Source organism: Triticum urartu, chromosome 6A (assembly GCF_056163025.1).
Source record: "Triticum urartu cultivar PI428250 chromosome 6A, HENAU_Tu73, whole genome shotgun sequence".
Classification (NCBI taxonomy): Eukaryota; Viridiplantae; Streptophyta; class Magnoliopsida; order Poales; family Poaceae; genus Triticum; species Triticum urartu.
The window spans coordinates 535,212,129-535,231,670 of record NC_141878.1 but is presented as its reverse complement, the minus strand read 5'-3'; the positions used below and the strand labels follow the sequence as shown (position 1 = coordinate 535,231,670).

The following is a 19,542-nucleotide window of genomic DNA, read 5'->3' as shown; positions in this document are numbered from 1 at the left end:
CCCATTATTGTCCACATGGGCAGGCGTGACGGGCGGTCTGGTCGGAAGCAGCCAGGCCGTACTGGTCGGTGGCTTTATTCCACAATATCACGCAAGTTGCTTGGATCTATCGTAGTTTACACACCCCACTTCGCCACTATGCTTGCGGTAGGCAATAAGCAAAGAGCCAAAGATCAGCCGTGGGATTAAAGAATAACATGTGCATGGCACTTGCCACTAACAAATATGATCAAGAGGAACGACTTGCAGGTTGCATCTTGCAGGTCAACCGTCCATCCTCTCTATAAAAGGCGGCTCGGCGACGCCTCCGAGCCATCGCCCGGAGGTGATCGGACTGTACGTCTCTCTCTGCTCTAGAGAGCGGCTGTGGCCTCGGCTGGTTTCCCTTTTCGATCCCCCGTCGTCTATCTCTACGTAGTATTTTACATCTTGGTTTCTCGTCTCTGTTTAGTTTCTGTTAGATCCCTTGATCATCTTTTTCGTTTCCTCCGTTGAACATCCTTGCACGATCAGTCTTTTTATGATCAAGTTGCTGGAAAACTTCTGCATGTTGTTTTAGCAGAATTTCCTTCTTGCCTAATCTTGTTTGGCCGTGCGTACACCCTCTCCTAGATTGGATATGGATGATGTTCTCGTCCACCGATCAGCAGGAGGCCACAACTTCCGCCGGAGGTCTGCCGGCGGAGCCGGCCGGAGGGTCGCCCCCATGAGCTCGCCACCGTTGTCTCCGAGCGCCTACGGTTTCTTCCCTTATTCCTCGGCTCCTCCGGGTCCATTTCTATACCCGCCGTATAACTTCTACTCGTGCGGCTCTCTCCCTCCCCTGCCGTTCAACCACCCCGGTCTCCCACCGCGCCCTCCGGCGACCAGGGCCAAGCACGCCACGTTCCCATACCAGCCGTTGACTCCGCCTCCTCGTCCGGCCGCCGTCACCAAGGTCAAACAGACCACGGCGACCGGGATGACGGTGTCGGAGCCGAGGAAGATGCTGGAGGGCAAGAGCAAGAAGCCGAGGACACCGAGGTCCGCAGAGGAGCCTCCGAGGGCGCAGCGGAGGAAGCCGCTGCAGAGGGCGGCGCCCCTGCCCGCGACGTCGGCGGTCACGGAGGCGCTGGACGACCTGGAGCGCGAGGTGACACGGGGCTTCGTGGAGGACCTGCTGCACGCGCTCGCACCGCCCCCCAGCAGCCTGCCCCTGCCCACCTTCTCCCTCGTCAGGGCGGCCGCCACCAAGGTCCCGGCGCCATGCACGGTGTAGCTGGCCCTGGACACCTTCACCGACGTCGAGTCGACAACTGCCTCTGCCGGGTTCATTTTTATTTCATTTTATTTTATGTTTCTTTCTCCAAGTTTTTTTCTTTGGATGGAAGAAACGCTGCCATAAAAGGGATCGATCTAGTTTTAATTTTCGTTCCTTTTTTTTCATTTTCTCCTGGGAGTTGTGAGGTAAATGTAAACCTGAGCAAAAGTCTAGGTTTGCATAGTATTGGTAGTTGAATTCTTGATGTATGAGGCATGCTTTTAATTGCCATGATATATGAAGATCAACATGTTCTTTTCTTTAACCTGGACCAAGAGGTCAACATGTACGTTTGTGTATGCATATCTTCATACGAGCAAACGGGTTGTATATTTATAAGCTGCTCCAGATTTATTTACAATCTCACTTACTATTCTAAGCTTGTGGACCAATATCATCAACATGCTTGTTGGAATTAACCACGACGTGTGGCACGTCCGGCTCTGACTTGAGTAAACATCGAGTTGTATCGGAGTGCTCTAACCAATGAACCAGTTGCCCCGTCTTAGAAACCCTAGACAGTCGCCATAGCTACACCCACTCCCCGCCGGCCATGCGTCCCCTACTCCGCATGTCGCTCCGGCGCGGGAGAGGGTGGAGATCCTGGATCTGCATTGCAGCTCTGTAGTTAGATCTGTTAGGGTTACAGTTTGGTTCCCTGACAGCCAAGGTAGTCCGAATAGTGACTTTGAATCGGATTGAAGCTCCGATAATAGGATGACAAATCGTAGAAACTTAACTATCGGAGTCGTAGAAATGTAGATTGTGCTAACAAAGTCGTAGAACTAATGGGGCTAGTTTGTAGAAAAAAATATGAACATTTACAATAACACATTTATATGATGTGAAAATATATGCAATGATGAATCCAGTGATATATATTTGGTGGTGTACTATGTTAATTTTTTTTTATAAACTTGTTGAAAGTATATAAAGTTGACTTTAGACAAACATAATATGTGGAGTAATAAAAACGGAGGGAGTAACATTTTTTCAAGTGGTTAGATAATGAAAGGGCATCGTTTGGGTGGTACAAAAATGCAAGGACAAAGCTACTAAGTGCAATTAAGTTACAGAGACTCATGTGCCGAGTTTACAATGAATTATCCAACTTCCTGAAAATGAGTCTCTTTCTGTGGAGTTGGTAGCGCAAGCAAACCACAAAATGGGCCAAACAGCCGAATATCCATTTCTGAGCCCAGGCTCATCTACACCCGGTCAAAAAAAAATTCAAACAAATTCAAAAAAAAATGCATGATAGATAATTTGGTGCATGAGGCGCCCTCCAAATTTAAGATCATTTGAACATACGTGTAGCTCTCGACAAAAAAGACAAATTGGGTCGGAACGGTATATGAACAGTAGAAATTTTTACGAACCCCAAATTTGTCTTTTTCCGAGAGCTACTTAGATATCCAAATGATCTGAAATTTGGGACGCACCTCACGCACCAAATTATCTACCATGCAAAAAATGGATTTTTTTCCAGTATTTGTTATAAAAAATTTCTTCAACGGGGTTGCAGATGAGCACCGAATCGCTGCTCTCCCAAACAGCTCATTGGTTTATAACAAACTCATGTATCGAGTTTATGATGAACTATCCAACTTCCCGGAAACACTCTTTCTGTGCGATAGTAACCCAAGCAAACCGCAAAGATGGACACAAACAGCTCATTAATTTACAGCAAACACACATACCGAGTTTATTATGAACTACTTCCTCTGTTCCTAAATGTAAGTCTTTTTAGAGATTTCACTATAAAGACTACATTCGGATGTATGTAGACATTTTTTAAGTATAGATTCACTCATTTTGCTTCGTATGTAGTCTATAGTGAAATCTTTTAAAAGACTTATATTTAGGAACGGAGGGAGTATCCAACTTCCTGAAAAACAAGTCTCTTTCTGTGCAGTGTTCCTGTTCAAGCACGCCAAACTCGGCAGAGGACGCAGAGCACCGGATGGCGATGCTACGGTCGTGGCTGCCGCTGCTCTGCCACGGGAGCAACGGGACGGACACGCCGGTGCTAAGCAGCAGGGAGAAGGTGGAGATGGTGACCATGCTGGAGGAACTAATCGAGAAGCTTTGGTGGGAGCAGCAGGAGGAGGCCCTGGCGCTGTGGCTGCACCACTTCGCCAGCCCAGAGACTGATGCTCAAGAGCGTGTGCAGTCGATCATGTAACTCACGGTACATCCTCAAAAAAAAAATTTAACTTCGGTACTAATCATGTATATCAGTGCAGTGGGATCTACATTTTGTTTACTCCTGGACTCCGTTCATACGCAGGCCTGGTGCAAATTTGTAACAACATCTTCAAATACGTGGTGGAACCAACAGATTTTTGCACTTCTGAGTAACAAACTGAACCAAACGGGGTGGGGAAATCACATACCGATGCCAAACAAGTTCATACATGTATCTCATTTAGTGAATCATCACACTGCGAACATACAAAGGAAACGACCGTGAGCAGTCCCAGCCCAAAACCCTAGTTCTGACATCCTCAACTTTTGAACAGAGGCCATGCATACAATTCTAACATGTCGTGGAAGTGTCGAACACGTCAACCTTTTTCCTCCAAGAATATGTTTGGGCAACAGCTATTCAAGACAAGGTTATAATGGCAACAATACTGGGGGAGGTGCTTATTCTAATGATGATGTTACAATAGCTAGCAAAGCTGGTTACAACAGATTCTTGGTGCTCATATCCTGATCACTCTACTGTACAGAATATCCCTGCGGACAAAAAAGTTTACACTTCACCTCAGTTCATTCGTGGAGTTCGTCCTTCCGATAGTGCTTGGTTCTCCGATTGACACAGATGCTAATGATTTGGAGGCCCAGGCAGTGGCATTCCTTGCCCCCTCCTGTAAATTCCCTCGCTTCGAAGGGTATAACCTACTCAATTTCTGTCTTGCTTGCTCGAGGTAGGTGAAGAAATATTCATGCACGCCCATCAAGTTCGCAAACAGAGTATGCCTCCTCCATGCCCATTTTGCTGCAGAAACTATCCTTGGGAATAGAAGATACAGCAACCGCAGGATTACAAAAGAAGCTGCCAGTGCTAGATACGTATCCTGCTGGAGTATATTTTCAGGTGAACGCGCCCACCAGAATGGACAATTTTCCGGTTCAACATCCTTTTTTGGCTCAATTTCATCTAACGGGTGTGGCATGGCCTCCCCAGTGGTTGACTCCACTGATGCACTGATGCCTTCATCACATAAATTGACCGTCAGCAAATCAATTAGAAAAACAGATGCAGCCACAAAAGATATCATAAACACAACAAATTCCAAGTTCAAACTCCAACCACAAGGAGACTCATAGACACTAGTTTGGAACAAAGATGTCTCATACCACAAGATAGGTGGAAAAATACGAACATGTAGCTCAGTTGCTCAATACAATGAAGAACTCTGGTAAGCATGCAAGCAAAACTACAACACGCTCCAAAAAAATAGAATACAAAAAAGAATGGAAAAGAAGAAAGAGTCCGTATGCAACAATTTACACACCTGAAACATCACTGTAGAAAGCAGCTAGTGGCTTAACAGTTCGAGGTCCATGGTACCTCACTCGCATTGTTGAATTCAAGAGAAATAGTGTTGGAAAACCATGAATTCCATATCTTGATATTATGCTGCAGTTTCAAATGCAAAGGTTACACTCCATCATAAAACAAACAGTAGTGTATTACACTAAGGAACACATTTTTCTTCAGTCCAAAGGCGGGCATACCTTGGCCTAATTGCAGATTCCTCAAATGCAAAATGGCGAATAGTTGGGAATAAGTGAGCCAACTTCTCGAAATTAGGTTTGCACTCTTGTGAAAACGGGCACCATGAGGCATAGAAAAGTACAGCAATGTACTCATCTTTGTTCAAGTAAAGAAGATTGACTGCCCTCGCCAATGTAGCCTCATCTCCCTATATAATGTTAAAGAAATTTAAGAGTCAGCTTCAATTCTACAAGTACAACAGATGGAATATCCTTGTGCTAATGAAGGAAGGGAGGGACAAACAGGCACTACATCACAATAAAAGAAAAAAATAACAAAATTAGTTAGATATAGTACTAGTTGTCAGATTATTTTTAACTCACTTAAATGTAACGTGGTGCCATGTTAGGGAGAATATGTTTTATGTTCTAATTTTGAGCTCTACATTTTAGGAGAAAAAAACAAAAGACAAGGATGGAAAACTACATCCAAGTTTTTATTTATATTCTTTTTCTCTAAGTCAGACCAACCCCAAGATACAAGATGCGACCAAATTGGAAGAAGCACACAATAGTATCCCTGATTATCTGCAAGTGACATGTCACAAAAACCAGATAATGCAACACACATAGCATAAGCTGCATAACACTTCAGCAGAGTATGTTACTATAGGAACAGGAGTTGCAGGGAATTCCAAACAAATATGAAAGTGGCTTTTTAGGGACATGGCACAAAACCAATTGATACAACATAGTAACACTTCAGGACAACGTGTTATTATAGGAGCACAGGGGGCAGAGGAGGGAATTTCAAACCAAACACAAAGCTGGCTTGGTCCTTTTTTTTTCTCAATGTTGGCAGGAGAGCTGCCGAATCCATTGATTAGAAAGGGGTATTTCAAGAACACCCCCAAAGCTGGCTTGGTCCTAAGGAGAAATTTCTCATAGCTTAACGCATATGCAGCTTATCAGTGCAGGTTGCCAAAATGCATAAACCAATTGACAGGTTAGAAGAACCTATCCACACCCTTGACACCATGTATGGACCTAGAAAATCCCTAATTTCACGACCCCCAACTTTCACCCCGTCAATAATCTATTCGCCGCTGTATATTTTATCAAAAAAAAGCGTCGGGATAGCTCACCTCGATGACGCCGACCGGGTCACCGAGGCGGCGATCCAGCGGCGAGCAGGTGCTGGGAGGCCCGAGCACGGCCTCCGCCGCGGCGGGCACCGGGCACGCCCCGGGATGCGCGGAGGAGCGCCCCGCGGCGGCGAGGAGGAGGAGCAGCAGCAGCAGCGCCGCCCACCGCGGCGACCCCCGGCCCATGGGGCCCTGGCACGGACGCGTCCCCCCGCCCTAGATCCGGGCTCCGGGGGCTCCTCGCATGCGCTGGCCGGCTGGCGCTCGGCGCCGGGGGAGCGCGGCGGCCGCGGGGATTTTCGGTTGCGCTGCGCCGACGGGTGCGGGCGGAGGTTGGTTTGGGCGTGCGGGATTGGGAGCCCTTTGCGTTGTGAGGCCGAGGCGGGTCGCTTTATCGGGTGCGGGCGCCGGGCCGCAGTCCGATCGCGATCGGACGGACGAGATGCCCGGGCGAGCTGGCCCCCGGGACGCGGGATCCGGAGGATGACGTGCGGGGCCCGCCACGCGGTGACGGGGTTGGTCTCGCAGCCCCGCGGCATGGTGACGCGATATTTATGAATACGCGCCTACACCCACAGAATCGATCACGACACACGTGGACCTATGAAGAAGGCCGCGGTGGGCCCGCAATGACCCGTCACTATGGGACCACCCTGTCAGTGAGATATTGTCGCCTTTTAGGCTCGTCATAGTGGGGAGTAACTTAGACCAGTAACATACATATATTACTAGTCTATGTTATCACCTTCGTAATGGGTAGCAAGATATGGATGATAACATGCAAGCCTTCATTATACTGTAGACTCATATTACCTCGAGGTGTGTTATGTTAAATTAGTAACATATTATGTTACCACAAGCATCTCTCTCCTCATTAACTCTATGTCACATAAACAAATTTGTTTTGAAATGTGTTATGTTACTCACCTAAGTTACTCCCACTATGACTAGCCTTAAAAGAAAAGGTCTTTGACGCAGAAGGTTTGCTTTGGGTCAGTGTCACGGATAATTGGACGTAGGAGAATATATGTATGCGCAACTTGCTGCCGCTACTCTCGTCTTATGGCAAAACTTGTGGAGAACAAAAATTGATTTGCTCCGGCATCGACCCCAAAAGGAATATTACCTTTTCTGTTGGTGCACAAAAGAATCTTATCGTTGGGTCTATAAACTGCAACGGACCGGATTGACTTGCTTATTAAGATTTCGTACTGCCAGTACCAGATGGTGGATGGAATATTTCGTTGCGCCTGCGGGTGGAGCCGAACCCTGCGAGAGGCTGTGACCGAGTGCGTGAGTGAGCGGATGGGCCAATCATCTCCGGCCTCAGACGGCCCGTCACTGTCACCACACTCGCGAACAAGATTGTGCCAGCCAACTGGCCGATAGAAACAAGCGTGGATCGAATTTGCTTCAAGAGCGGGAGGCGACGAGTCTTTCTTTTGTTAACACCAGCGGTTTCAACTTTCAGCCACAGGACAAACAGCGGCAACCGAATTTGCTTTGGGAGTTGCTCTGCCAGCCCAGGAGTACGACTTGCGAGGAGATAATTTGTCCGTCCTTCGCAGGGTTTGACCCTGTGATGCCAAGGAATGAAAGAAACATTGGATGGAATCAAGGGCCAATGGCATCGGCAGTGTCAATTCGTTTGGATTTATGGTGGCGTATCGCCATCGGTTTGTCTTTGCTGATGATGTGGTGTCCGTGGCAGCTGGAGAACACTATGATATGAGTTAGACGTTCCACCCTGCGTACTACGTATAATCATGGGAGGGCTCAAATCGTACAGCAACACCCATGCAGCTAAAGCTAAGCAGCTTCGGCTATGGTCTATGGGCAACTAATCACACACAAAAACGGCGTGCAAAATAGCTGCAGGGAATTTTGCACTAGAATCTGTAAGAAAAACTGGAAGTTCCATATAGGAAAGAAAACTGGAAATCCCATATGTAGCTGTCCAATGCAGGTAGTTCCTGAATAATACAGATACCATGCTGTGGAACATGCACAAAATCGACACAAATAGAAATGTAGGTGGAATTGGAAACGTCTAATATGAAGAATTTCGTTTTGCTCTTTCCTATCATTCACCTCAAATATTGACCTTCATTTCACAAATATTGTAATCTGGGGGTGGCCAGTATAGATACCAACAAATTTTACATACAAGATACAAAAATGAATGAGCACCATTACAGAGGAGGAGAATGCAATGAGGGAGAGGGAGAAAAATGGAATTATACCTATGTGACACATTGGCCGCGATTATGTACGCCGCAGCATCATCCCTTTATTAAATATATGGTTTTGCTACAAAATTAACTTTGCCGCCTTCATCACCGTCTCTTGGCAGTAAAACCTTGGCCTGGAAAGCTTAGCCACCAAGCCTGTCGTCCTCTGCAGCATGCACTTGCCCGATCAGTCTCATGGCACCTTGCGACCCATGATGATTCATGACGAGTTAGCTGACCCATTCCTCCAGTGTTTCAACTGAAATTTGTTCCCAGTTGTTCTCGGACAATACGTGTAACAGTATTTTGGGGGTAAAGAATAATTCCAATTTCTGAATCGTGTGTCAGTGTCTGGTATGCTCATTATTTTTTCAGAAAGGGCTTCTGACAGACCAACAGTTTTTCATCGCTAGCTATGTCAAGATCCAATATACGGGCATCCCATCTGAGCTGAGCAGCAACAGATCTTGCAGCTTCAATAAGAGGGGCTGTGTCACGTATTATAATCCAGCCCTGCATAGGCATAAAATAAATACATAATTTTAGACAATACATTGAACACTCATCATCTAATGGTCAATGCAAGCACTGATTTATATATAAGTTATAGATATATGCGAGTGCAAGACTTGTCCAAGAGACAGCCTGATTCAAAACTACACAGAGTACTTTACAAAGACAATTTCTTAAAATCAGGTAAATGAGAATGTTTGTGCATCAGACCTAAGTTTACGCAATACTGAATGCCGCTTCTTCAATAGTAGAGTTCACATAGCCTATAGATAGAAAAAACATAACTCTTGCAATTTGGCCATAGTGAATGACCAGGCAATGAAGAATGGAGTTTTTGGAATTAAAGCAAAGTTAATGTATCTTGTGGATATCCCAAACTAAACTTCCTTGCATATGGCATAGTTAAGCAGCAAGAATTGTTAGAATGGAGCCATATGAATCGTTTTTTATTTTACTTTTAGAACCACCAACACACAACAGGACACCGTTATTGCCCACTGATCAGAATCCACAGGAACCTACATATGGGTTTCATGACTGAACGATCCAGTTCCTATATCAGTATAAATGTAAAATTAGCAAAACTTGGTTACCTCTGGTCTTAGGATGCGATCAACTTCCAAGAATATGTCAAGAGTAGAACATCTACGTTTTTGGCGCTTTTCAAGTGATAGAAAGCCATCAGCATGTACCATATCATATGTTCTCGGGTAAGTTGGAAATGCTTCACACCTGAACAAATGTTTGACATTCTATCAGTTAAAGTGATCAGAAGATCCACAAGGAAAGAACTATAAAAGGTACTCCCGCCGTTCCATAATGTAGTGCGTACAGATTTTTTCAAAAGTCAAACATTACAAACTTTGACCATGTTTATGGACAAAAATATGTACATTTAAACACCAAATGCATATCATTGGATACATCATCAATTATATTTTCATGTTGTATATGTTTGGAATTCTATATAAAAATAGTGTAAACTCGGTCAAAGTTTGCTTAGTTTGACTTTTCTGAAAATCTATACGCACTACATTATGGGGCAGAGGGAGTAACATTTTACATTGTGGTGATCCCCATCTGATAAAGACATAATTCTTGTACAAAAATGTAATTTGCATAAGCATGCTAAAAAGATGGAGTTCGATAAAAATTATGAGTCATGGCTATGCCTTGTATACGCATGCACATGTGGCGTACGATGTGGATTTTTAGTATGATAGAAAGTTGGCGATTACTCGATATACACCTGAAACAAGGGGGTGGGGGGGGGGGGGTCAGAAAGGAAAAACTCAGGGGCAAATACTTACCAGTCGTGTTGAACCCCAATAAGTCCACGGTCAAAAATAAGTGGCAGATAGTTCGGGGCATTTGTAGGAACAACATTCATCACCCATACAGATTTTCCAGACTTGAGTAAAGCAGCATTAAATCCACCAAAGTGAGCATTCATATCCAGAACATTCCTAAGCATGTTAAATGGTGGATGTGGCTCCTCATCACCAGGTCTCTTTGGATGATCAGAAAATATAAGTGGAGACAATAAAGACCAGTAGTTTCGCACCATGGAGTCCCAGGTGGAAGTATCCTCACCAAAGTCTTCTGAATTCACACCTGGCAATTTTGAAGGTTTTAATTGGAAGACAGACAACATTTTCAATAAAAATGCTCATATCTAAGCAGTGTCATCCATCTGTTTGTGACCTTTCTACTTCCATTGTGTATGCTGATACTTACCATGTATATCAAGCTCTGTTGAGTTCAATCTAGCCTGAGAAGGCCATGCTGTGCGATGTTCAATGGGGATCCAACGCTTACTTCTTGTTCCTGCTATACAGGGATTTAGTGGTTTGTAGTATGGTGATTCGGGATCATGACTTTTAGCACAAAGCATAGGTTCGGATTTCCTATAACACAGGAGTGCAAAATCATCATTCCTCCAAACCTTAGATTCAATACATGAGAAAGACGGAAACATGTTATAAAAGAATTCAATACCTTGAACTGTAACAATCCCTTTTATTTGTCTTTTTCCACACATTTGTCTCATCTTGTTGTGACAATATCTCCCAACAGAGGTTATTAGCCAAGGCGCGGATGGTTGTCCATTTCTTTTGATTTTCTTTGTCACGTAAGGCCCTGTGTGTATTCAGACTTGTTGTCCAAACAAAGTATCCACCAGGCCTCAAGAGCCTGTCTACTTCAACCAAGAAAACACCATCTGCAGCAAGAGAGTAAAGTAACATATAGCAAGAGAGTTAATGTTAAATTTTCATGAGGTACAAAAAGATTCTAAGTACATATTTATGGTAAATCTACACATGGATTTTTGTTAACTTAATTCTGCGTATGCCTGTTGGTAGTGGCAAACAATCCTGAAATAAGATAGGGCAGAATTCATTCACAAGGAAAGTATGATTTTTCACTTTTGGTACATGACGGTATGTCCTTGAACATTAGTACAAAGCAACAAATTTACATCATCTTTGGGTACACATATCTTAAAAGGTGGTAAACGTGCAAGTCATCTGTTGATGGATTAGCTTGAACTGGTGACTAGCTGAAATTATTTCGATCAATGAGAGTTAAGACACTGAAAAGAACCAAGGGAATACTCCATGCATACCGTTTTTGTCCCATTCAACATTGCATCTTGCACAGTGCACCATGTCAAATGAAAGATAGGGATATGGAAGCTGCTTTGATGCAAATGAACCAATCAGTGCAGGAATTCCTCTCTCTAGTGTGATTTGCACTTGACTGCCCGATGACTCATAGTTAGCAATGCACATAGTCAAGAGGTCTCTCTCAAATAAATGTGCCCCCAAGGTACCAAATCCACATTCTATATCAAGGACTGTCCTCACCTGAAAATTACATGCCACTGAGAAATCAGAACTGTCATAAACTCAACAATTATCCCAAAAACTATAATATCATACTAGCAGATGAACTATGAGCTGAAGTAGCAAATAGCAACAGCGGAAACATCATATGAACTTGCCAAGAAAAGTACAACCCAAGATATCTCCACTACGTTCAACATTATGGATCGTAGTGGCTGTCCTACTGGCCCACCAAGAAAAAATTCGCAGCACAGTACAAGAAACCCTGATATAAACTTTCCAACGCATTGACTATACATGATTTTCAAAGGCCAGATTAAGTGGAAACTGACCAGCACTTTCCAGACCACTGACCATGCAAAATCTGTAAAGGTATGTTTAATGGAAAGGCCACAATGGACCGGTGCCGCTGGACACAAATCCCACAATAAAAAATCAGTTAGTGCAACTATCTAAAAAAATACTGAAGATTACAGTGAGCTCGTCCATTTTGTTACTTGTCAGAATTTTTGTACTTGAGCTTGCTCCATGATTTCAGATTAAAAAGATTACAGTGAGAGTTATCTTTATGCAACCTCTACAAATACAAGAAAATCAGATGGGAAATTTTAGCAGAACTTATCAGAAGTATTAAGCTGTTTTTTTTTTTTGCGAGGAAGAAGTATTAAGCTGTTGACAGGGAGCACTATCAAGTGTGCCTTTTCAACGAGGTAAATTCAGTAATTTACCAAGGGTAAACCTCATAAACAGAAATGTCACTGGTTTAGTTCTGCTAGGTAATTCCAGTCACCACCTGTGACACTACAGACCGTTAAACACAGAGAGGAATTTGGCAGCAGCTCACCCCGGCCTCATTGAAATTGAACTCGTTCCGCAGGCCAATCATCTCGGCAATCCGATGCGCGTAATCCTCCACGCCGTCAGACAAATGTGCGTCCGACGGGAAGGAGATCTGGTCCTCTTCCACCATCATCCTACGAACAATCAACCGGAGACAGGCAAATTCACAACCAATAGATGAAGCCTACCACCTCAACATTTCCCAAATAGAGTAACAGATTGTTCGCGTACCTCTTGAAGAGGCTCCCCGAGGAGAATTCATGGCCGCTAATCCGCACGTTGTCCTTCCAGATGAAGTCCTTGCTGCTGGGCCAGCGCACGGGGGTGCGGTAGGCCCGCGGCGGCGCGACGAGGCAGGTGGCCCTGCCCTCCCGCGCGCACTGGCGCTCGTAGCTGATGACGACGCCGCCGCCCAGATCCGAGACGTCGACGGCGTCCGAGCCGTTGTAGTAGCAGGGCACGTGGTTCTCGTACTCGGCCGCGCACGCCTCCGCCTCCCGCGAGCGGAGCCCGCCGCCGGCGAGCACGCCGATGTCGAGCAGGTCGGTGACCAGCTGCTCCTGCAGCCGCCGGTAGCCGCGGTGCGCCGAGGCGGCCGCCATCGCCGCGGCGGCCCCGCGCCCCGCGTAGAGCGACCCGGCCCACGCCACCGACCCCACGAGCGCCGCCGCGGCGAGCACGAGGACCCCGATCCTCGCCGCCGCGGCCGCGAGGCGCCGCTTCCTCCCCCGCGCGGGGGTGGCCGCGCCAATGCCGTTCTCGCCGGGCTGCTTGGGGTCGTAGTGGCGGCCCTCGTCGGCGCAGCGGTCCTTCCCGCCGCCGCCCCCCGAGAACCCCCGGTACAGCGGCCGCGACATGGCTGCGCTGCTGCTGCGGATCTCACTGCCCCAGCCCGCGCCGCATCAGACCACCACCGACTCCCGCTCCCGCTCCCAATTCCGCAATGGCGCCGCACTCCACCACTCCCACTCCCGCTCCACCGCCTGCCACGGCCTCAACACCCCTTCAATCAATCAGTCAGCCAATCAATGGCGGTCGCACGGCGAGTAAATGGGGCGAGAGAAGGCGCAGCAGTGGCGGTGGTACCACCAGCGAGCGTACCACGCCACCAAAGCAGCGCGTCCTCGGCCGTTCCGCGCCGGATCTCCTCCCCTCTCGGCCTCCACGGAACGGGACGGGACTGCGCGCTCCCAATCCGTATCTTCTGTTACTGCGTGTGTAACAGCGGGTTGCTCCGTCGACGGCACCGGTATAAATAAAGGCGCGGTCCACGGCGCTGGCGCGCGACGGTGACGGCCGGGGCCGGGCCCGCCGTCGGTGGGAGAGCGGGGTGGCGAGGCCGGTGGGGATGGAACTGAAAAATGAATGCGGCGCGGGCCCCGCGGAGGGGAGGAGGATTAGAGGAGATGTACCGGATGACGAGTTTTTGTTTGACGTGTGTCCGCCCGGTCGACAGTCTCGTGATGCTACAGAATGTGAGTTTTCTTCTATTTTTCCTGGATTTGCTGGGATTATTATACTGTGGGAATTTTTTGTAGTCTACTGGTCGAATAAGTTAGTGATGATCGTGCCGGTCATTAGATCCCAAATCGAGTACTGTTGTCGCCACATGTCGTGTGTAATCCCGGGGCCTGGGGTTTTATATTTTAGAAAGATGGCGCCGGAGGGAAGTGGCTGAGGGAAACATGTTGCAGCTACTCTGCGTTGTTCTAACGTCTTATTCTTGGTTGGACAAATGTAAATATGAGGAGTTGTAAGGCTTTGTACAATGCAAGGTGCTTAGTATAGGTGTTTAAAGAAATAAATCAGCTTTTCTCTAAGCACCGGTGCTTATTTGTAGAGGATAGACGCTTAATTAAGCACCGCTCCTGTAGAAATAAGCATCGGTGCTTAAGAAAAACTTGGTTTTTTTTATTAAGCATTTTTCTAAGCACCTATCATTGTACAATGCCTAAGATGCTTCTAAATCAATATAAGCCCAACCGTTGTTACTCATCAACTCATCAATGTTTTTTCTTTGAAAATTTTAATCTATGCATCATCTGTCCAGGCAGTACAAAGAGAACACTGGAATTAACAGAAACTACATTCAAGTCCATAGAATCACCATGCGACAATCACAAGCGCTAACGCGAGGCGGAGGCCACCGTCGTCATCGTCTTTCCGTCATAGGAGCGGGGCAAACCTTGTTGTAGTAGGCGATTGAAAAGTTGTCGTGTTAAGATACATGACGAGCGCACTAGAACAACAATTGTCCTCGAGGAAAGGAGTCGTAGATCGGAAGGATCCAATATGTAGACATACGAACACGGACAAACAATGACTGAATCCTAGCAAATCAATCGAAGACAAACACCAACCAATTCCGCGAGATACGTTAGTCATATCAGACACACCTCCACGTGCTCTTTGACGACACTAGACGTGAGATCCGTTAGTCATGGATGATTCAGTGACTAATATCACTCATGCTGCCTTTTTAGGTGCTTGTTAATTGTTTTATCTATTTTATTTTTCGTTACAAATATCAATTGATGTAATCAGAAATATGACTTTTATTAGGAGTATCTTTCATTTATGTTTTTAAGAAAGTGTAAGACATATCAAATACCAAAAAAACATATTGATACATATCTAAAAGTTCACTAGAAGTTAAAAGCACCTCAAACATAATAAAAATTACATCAAGATCCCTGGAACACCGAGCGCCAACTACAACTGCCAAAACGAGACATCGAAACGCCGTTGCCGCCACATCCATACTATAGTATTTCTGACCAAGCTGATGACATCACTAGTGCAGAACCGGGCAATAGCACCGGTTCGTAAGGCCTATGTTGGGGAACGTAGCAGAATTTTAAAATTTTCTACGCATCACCAAGATCAATCTATGGAGTCATCTAGCAACGAGGGAGAGAGGAGTGCATCTACATACCCTTGTAGATCGCGCGCGGAAGCGTTCAAGAGAACGGGGTTGATGGAGTCGTACTCGTCGTGATCCAAATCACCGATGACCTAGCGCCGAACGGACGGCACCTCCGCGTTCAACACACATACGGTTAGGAAGACGTCTCCTCCAACTTGATCCAGCAAGGGGGAAGGAGAGGTTGATAAAGATCCAGCAGCACGACGGCGTGGTGGTGGAAGCAACGGTGATCTCGGCAGGGCTTCGCCAAGCACAGGGAGATGGAGGAGTGTCACGGGAGGGAGAGGGAGAGGCCAAGGGCTAGGGTGCGGCTGCCCTCCCTCCCCCCCACTATTTATAGGAGCCCTAAGGGGGCGCCGGCCCTAGGAGATGCCATCTCCAAGGGGGGGCGGCGGCCAAGGGGTTGGTTTGCCCCCCAAGGCAAGTGGGGCGCCCCCCACCCCTAGGCTTTCCAACCCTAGGCGCAGGGGGAGGCCCATGGGGGGGCGCACCAGCCCACTAGGGGCTGGTTCCCCTCCCACTTCAGTCCATGGGGCCCTCCGGGATAGGTGGCCCCACCCGGTGGACCCCGGGACCCTTCCGGTGGTACCGGTACAATACCGATTACCCCGAAAACCTTCCCGATGGCCGAAACTTGACTTCCTATATATAAATCTTCACCTCCGGACCATTCCGGAACTCCTCGTGACGTCCGGGATCTCATCCGGGACTCCGAACAACTTTCGGGTTACCGTATACTAATATCTCAACAACCCTAGCGTCACCGAACCTTAAGTGTGTAGACCCTACGGGTTCGGGAGACATGCAGACTTGACCGTGACGAATCTCCGGTCAATAACCAACAACGGGATCTGGATACCCATGTTGGCTCCCACATGCTCCTCGATGATCTCATCGGATGAACCACGATGTCGAGGATTCAATCAATCCGTATACAATTCCCTTTGTCAATCGGTACGTTACTTGCCCGAGACTCGATTGTCGGTATCCCAATACCTCGTTCAATCTCGTTACCGGCAAGTCACTTTACTCGTACCGTAATGCATGATCCCGTGATCAACCACTTGGTCACATTGAGCTCATTATGATGATGCATTACCGAGTGGGCCCAGAGATACCTCTCCGTCATACGGAGTGACAAATCCCAGTCTCGATTCGTGCCAACCCAACAGACACTTTCGGAGATACCTATAGTGTACCTTTATAGTCACCCAGTTACGTTGTGACGTTTGGCACACCTAGAGCACTCCTACGGTATCGGGGAGTTGCACAATCTCATGGTCTAAGGAAATGATACTTGACATTCGGAAAAGCTATAGCAAACGAACTACACGACCTTTGAGCTATGCTTAGGATTGGGTCTTGTCCATCACATCATTCTCCTAATGATGTGATCTCGTTATCAATGACATCCAATGTCCATAGTCAGGAAACCATGACTATCTTTTGATCAACGAGCTAGTCAACTAGAGGCTCACTAGGGACGTGTTGTGGTCTATGTATTCACACATGTATTACGATTTCCTGATAACACAATTATAGCATGAACAATAGACAATTATCATGAACAAAGAAATATAATAATAACCATTTTATTATTGCCTCTAGAGCATATTTCCAACAGTCTCCCACTTGCACTAGAGCCAATAGTCTAGTTACATAGTGATGAATCGAACACCCATGCAGTTCTGGTGTTGATCATGTTTTGCTCTAGGGAGAGGTTTAGTCAACGGATCTGCCACATTCAGGTCCGTATGTACTTTACAAATATCTATGTCTCCATTTTGAACACTTTCACGAATGGAGTTGAAGCGACGCTTGATATGCCTGGTCTTCCTGTGAAACCTGGGCTCCTTGGCAAGGGCAATAGCTCCAGTGTTGTCACAGAAGAGAGTCATCGGGCCCGACGCATTGGGTATGACTCCTAGGTCCGTAATGAACTCCTTCACCCAGATTGCCTCTTGTGCTGCCTCCGAGGCTGCCATGTACTCCGCTTCACATGTAGATCCCGCCACAACGCTTTGCTTGCAACTGCACCAGCTTACTGCCCCACCATTCAAAATATACACGTATCCGGTTTGTGACTTAGAGTCATCCAGATCTGTGTCGAAGCTAGCATCGACGTAACCCTTTACGACGAGCTCTTCGTCACCTCCATAAACGAGAAACATATCCTTAGTACTCTTCAGGTACTTCAGGATATTCTTGACCGCTGTCCAGTGTTCCATGCCGGGATTACTTTGGTACCTTCCTACCAAACTTACGGCAAGGTTTACATCAGGTCTGGTACACAGCATAGCATACATGATAGACCCTATGGCCGAGGCATAGGGGACGGCACTCATCTTTTCTCTATCTTCTGCCGTGGTCGGGCATTGAGCCGTGCTCAATCTCGTACCTTGCAATACAGGCAAGAACCCCTTCTTTGACTGATCCATTTTGAACTTCTTCAATATCTTGTCAAGGTACGTACTCTGTGAAAGACCAATGAGGCGTCTCGATCTATCTCTATAGATCTTGATGCCTAATATATAAGCAGCTTCTCCAAGATCCTTCATTGAAAAGCACTTGTTCAAGTAGGCCTTTATGCTTTCCAAGAATTCTATATCATTTCCCATCAACAGTATGTCATCCACATACAATCTGAGAAATGCTACAGAGCTCCCACTCACTTTCTTGTAAATGCAGGCTTCTCCATAAGTCTGCGTAAACCCAAACGCTTTGATCATCTCATCAAAACGAATGTTCCAACTCCGAGATGCTTGCACCAGCCCATAAATCAAGCGTTGGAGCTTTCACACCTTGTCAGCATTCTTAGGATCGACAAAACCTTCCGGCTGCATCATATACAATTCTTCCTTAAGGAAACCATTAAGGAATGCCGTTTTGACGTCCATTTGCCATATCTCATAATCATAGAATGCGGCAATTGCTAACATGATTCGGACGGACTTCAGCTTCGCTACGGGTGAGAAAGTCTCATCGTAGTCAACCCCTTGAACTTGTCGATAACCCTTAGCGACAAGCCGAGCTTTATAGATGGTTACGTTACCATCCGCGTCTGTCTTCTTCTTAAAGATCCATTTATTTTCTATGACTCGCCGATCATCGGGCAAGTCAGTCAAAGTCCATACTTCGTTTTCATACATGGATCCTATCTCGGATTTCATGGCTTCCATCCATTTGTCGGAATCCGGGCCCGCCATCGCTTCTTCATAGTTCGAAGGTTCACCGTTGTCTAACAACATGATTTCCAAGACAGGGTTGCCGTACCACTCTGGTGCGGAACGTGTCCTCGTGGACCTACGAAGTTCAGTAGCAACTTGATCTGAAGTTTCATGATCATCATCATCAACTTCTTCTCTAGTCAGTGCAGGCACCTCAGGAACATTTTCTTGAGCTGCGCCACTTACCGGTTCAAGAGGTAATACTTCATCAAGTTCCACTTTCCTCCCACTTATTTCTTCCGAGAGAAACTCTTTCTCTAGAAAGGACCCATTCTTGGCAACAAAGATCTTGCCTTCGGATCTGAGGTAGAAGGTATACCCAATAATTTCTTTAGGGTATCCTATGAAGACGCATTTTTCCGATTTGGGTTCGAGCTTTTCAGGTTGAAGTTTCTTGACATAAGCATCGCATCCCCAAACTTTTAGAAACGACAGCTTAAGTTTCTTCCCAAACCATAATTCATACGGTGTCGTCTCAACGGATTTCGACGGAGCCCTATTTAAAGTGAATGCGGCGGTCTCTAAAGCATAGCCCCAAAATGACAGCGGTAGATCGGTAAGAGACATCATAGATCGCACCATATCCAATAGAGTGCAATTACGACGTTCGGACACACCATTACGCTGAGGTGTTCCAGGCGGCGTGAGTTGTGAAACTATTCCACATTTTCTTAAGTGTGTGCCAAATTCGTGACTCAAGTATTCTCCCCCATGATCTGATCGCAAGAACTTGATTTTCCTGTCACGTTGATTCTCAACCTCGCTCTGAAATTCCTTGAACTTTTCAA

General features: G+C 46.4%; 3 protein-coding genes across 3 annotated transcripts; 1 reads left to right on the top strand and 2 right to left on the bottom strand.

The window, feature by feature from the left end:
- The first annotated feature begins 223 nt into the window (after positions 1-223).
- LOC125514729 (uncharacterized) lies at positions 224-1,565 on the top strand. The gene has a single exon (XM_048680082.2). The coding sequence runs from the start codon at positions 620-622 to the stop codon at positions 1,256-1,258; it is 639 nt and encodes a 212-aa protein (XP_048536039.1). The 5' UTR covers positions 224-619; the 3' UTR covers positions 1,259-1,565.
- Positions 1,566-3,852: 2,287 nt separating this feature from the next.
- APRL4 (APR-like 4) lies at positions 3,853-6,552 on the bottom strand. Its single transcript, XM_048680081.1, has 4 exons — positions 6,172-6,552; positions 5,048-5,235; positions 4,825-4,949; positions 3,853-4,520 (listed from the first exon to the last, which is right to left on the bottom strand). The coding sequence occupies exons 1-4, from the start codon at positions 6,355-6,357 to the stop codon at positions 4,066-4,068; spliced, it is 954 nt and encodes a 317-aa protein (XP_048536038.1). The 5' UTR covers positions 6,358-6,552; the 3' UTR covers positions 3,853-4,065.
- Positions 6,553-8,257: 1,705 nt separating this feature from the next.
- Positions 8,258-13,895, bottom strand: TSD2 (S-adenosyl-L-methionine-dependent methyltransferases superfamily protein). Its single transcript, XM_087528654.1, has 8 exons — positions 12,833-13,895; positions 12,606-12,735; positions 11,542-11,782; positions 10,914-11,136; positions 10,653-10,822; positions 10,226-10,529; positions 9,509-9,647; positions 8,258-8,915 (listed from the first exon to the last, which is right to left on the bottom strand). The coding sequence occupies exons 1-8, from the start codon at positions 13,456-13,458 to the stop codon at positions 8,766-8,768; spliced, it is 1,983 nt and encodes a 660-aa protein (XP_087384780.1). The 5' UTR covers positions 13,459-13,895; the 3' UTR covers positions 8,258-8,765.
- Between the last annotated feature and the right edge of the window lie 5,647 nt (positions 13,896-19,542).

Bases quoted from the DNA above. Each gene is read 5' to 3' on its own strand.
- LOC125514729 (XM_048680082.2), top strand. From the start codon at position 620: ATGGATGATGTTCTCGTCCACCGATCAGCAGGAGGCCACAACTTCCGC.
- APRL4 (XM_048680081.1), bottom strand. From the start codon at position 6,357: ATGGGCCGGGGGTCGCCGCGGTGGGCGGCGCTGCTGCTGCTGCTCCTC. The intron at 5,236-6,171 runs GTGAGCTATCCC...AACATTATATAG, and splicing joins ACCCGGTCGGCGTCATCGAG to GGAGATGAGGCTACATTGGC. The intron at 4,521-4,824 runs GTGTGTAAATTG...TATGTGATGAAG, and splicing joins TTTCTACAGTGATGTTTCAG to GCATCAGTGCATCAGTGGAG.
- TSD2 (XM_087528654.1), bottom strand. From the start codon at position 13,458: ATGTCGCGGCCGCTGTACCGGGGGTTCTCGGGGGGCGGCGGCGGGAAG. The intron at 12,736-12,832 runs GTACGCGAACAA...GATTGTTCGTAG, and splicing joins TCGGGGAGCCTCTTCAAGAG to GATGATGGTGGAAGAGGACC. The intron at 10,530-10,652 runs GTAAGTATCAGC...CAAAATTGCCAG, and splicing joins AACAGAGCTTGATATACATG to GTGTGAATTCAGAAGACTTT.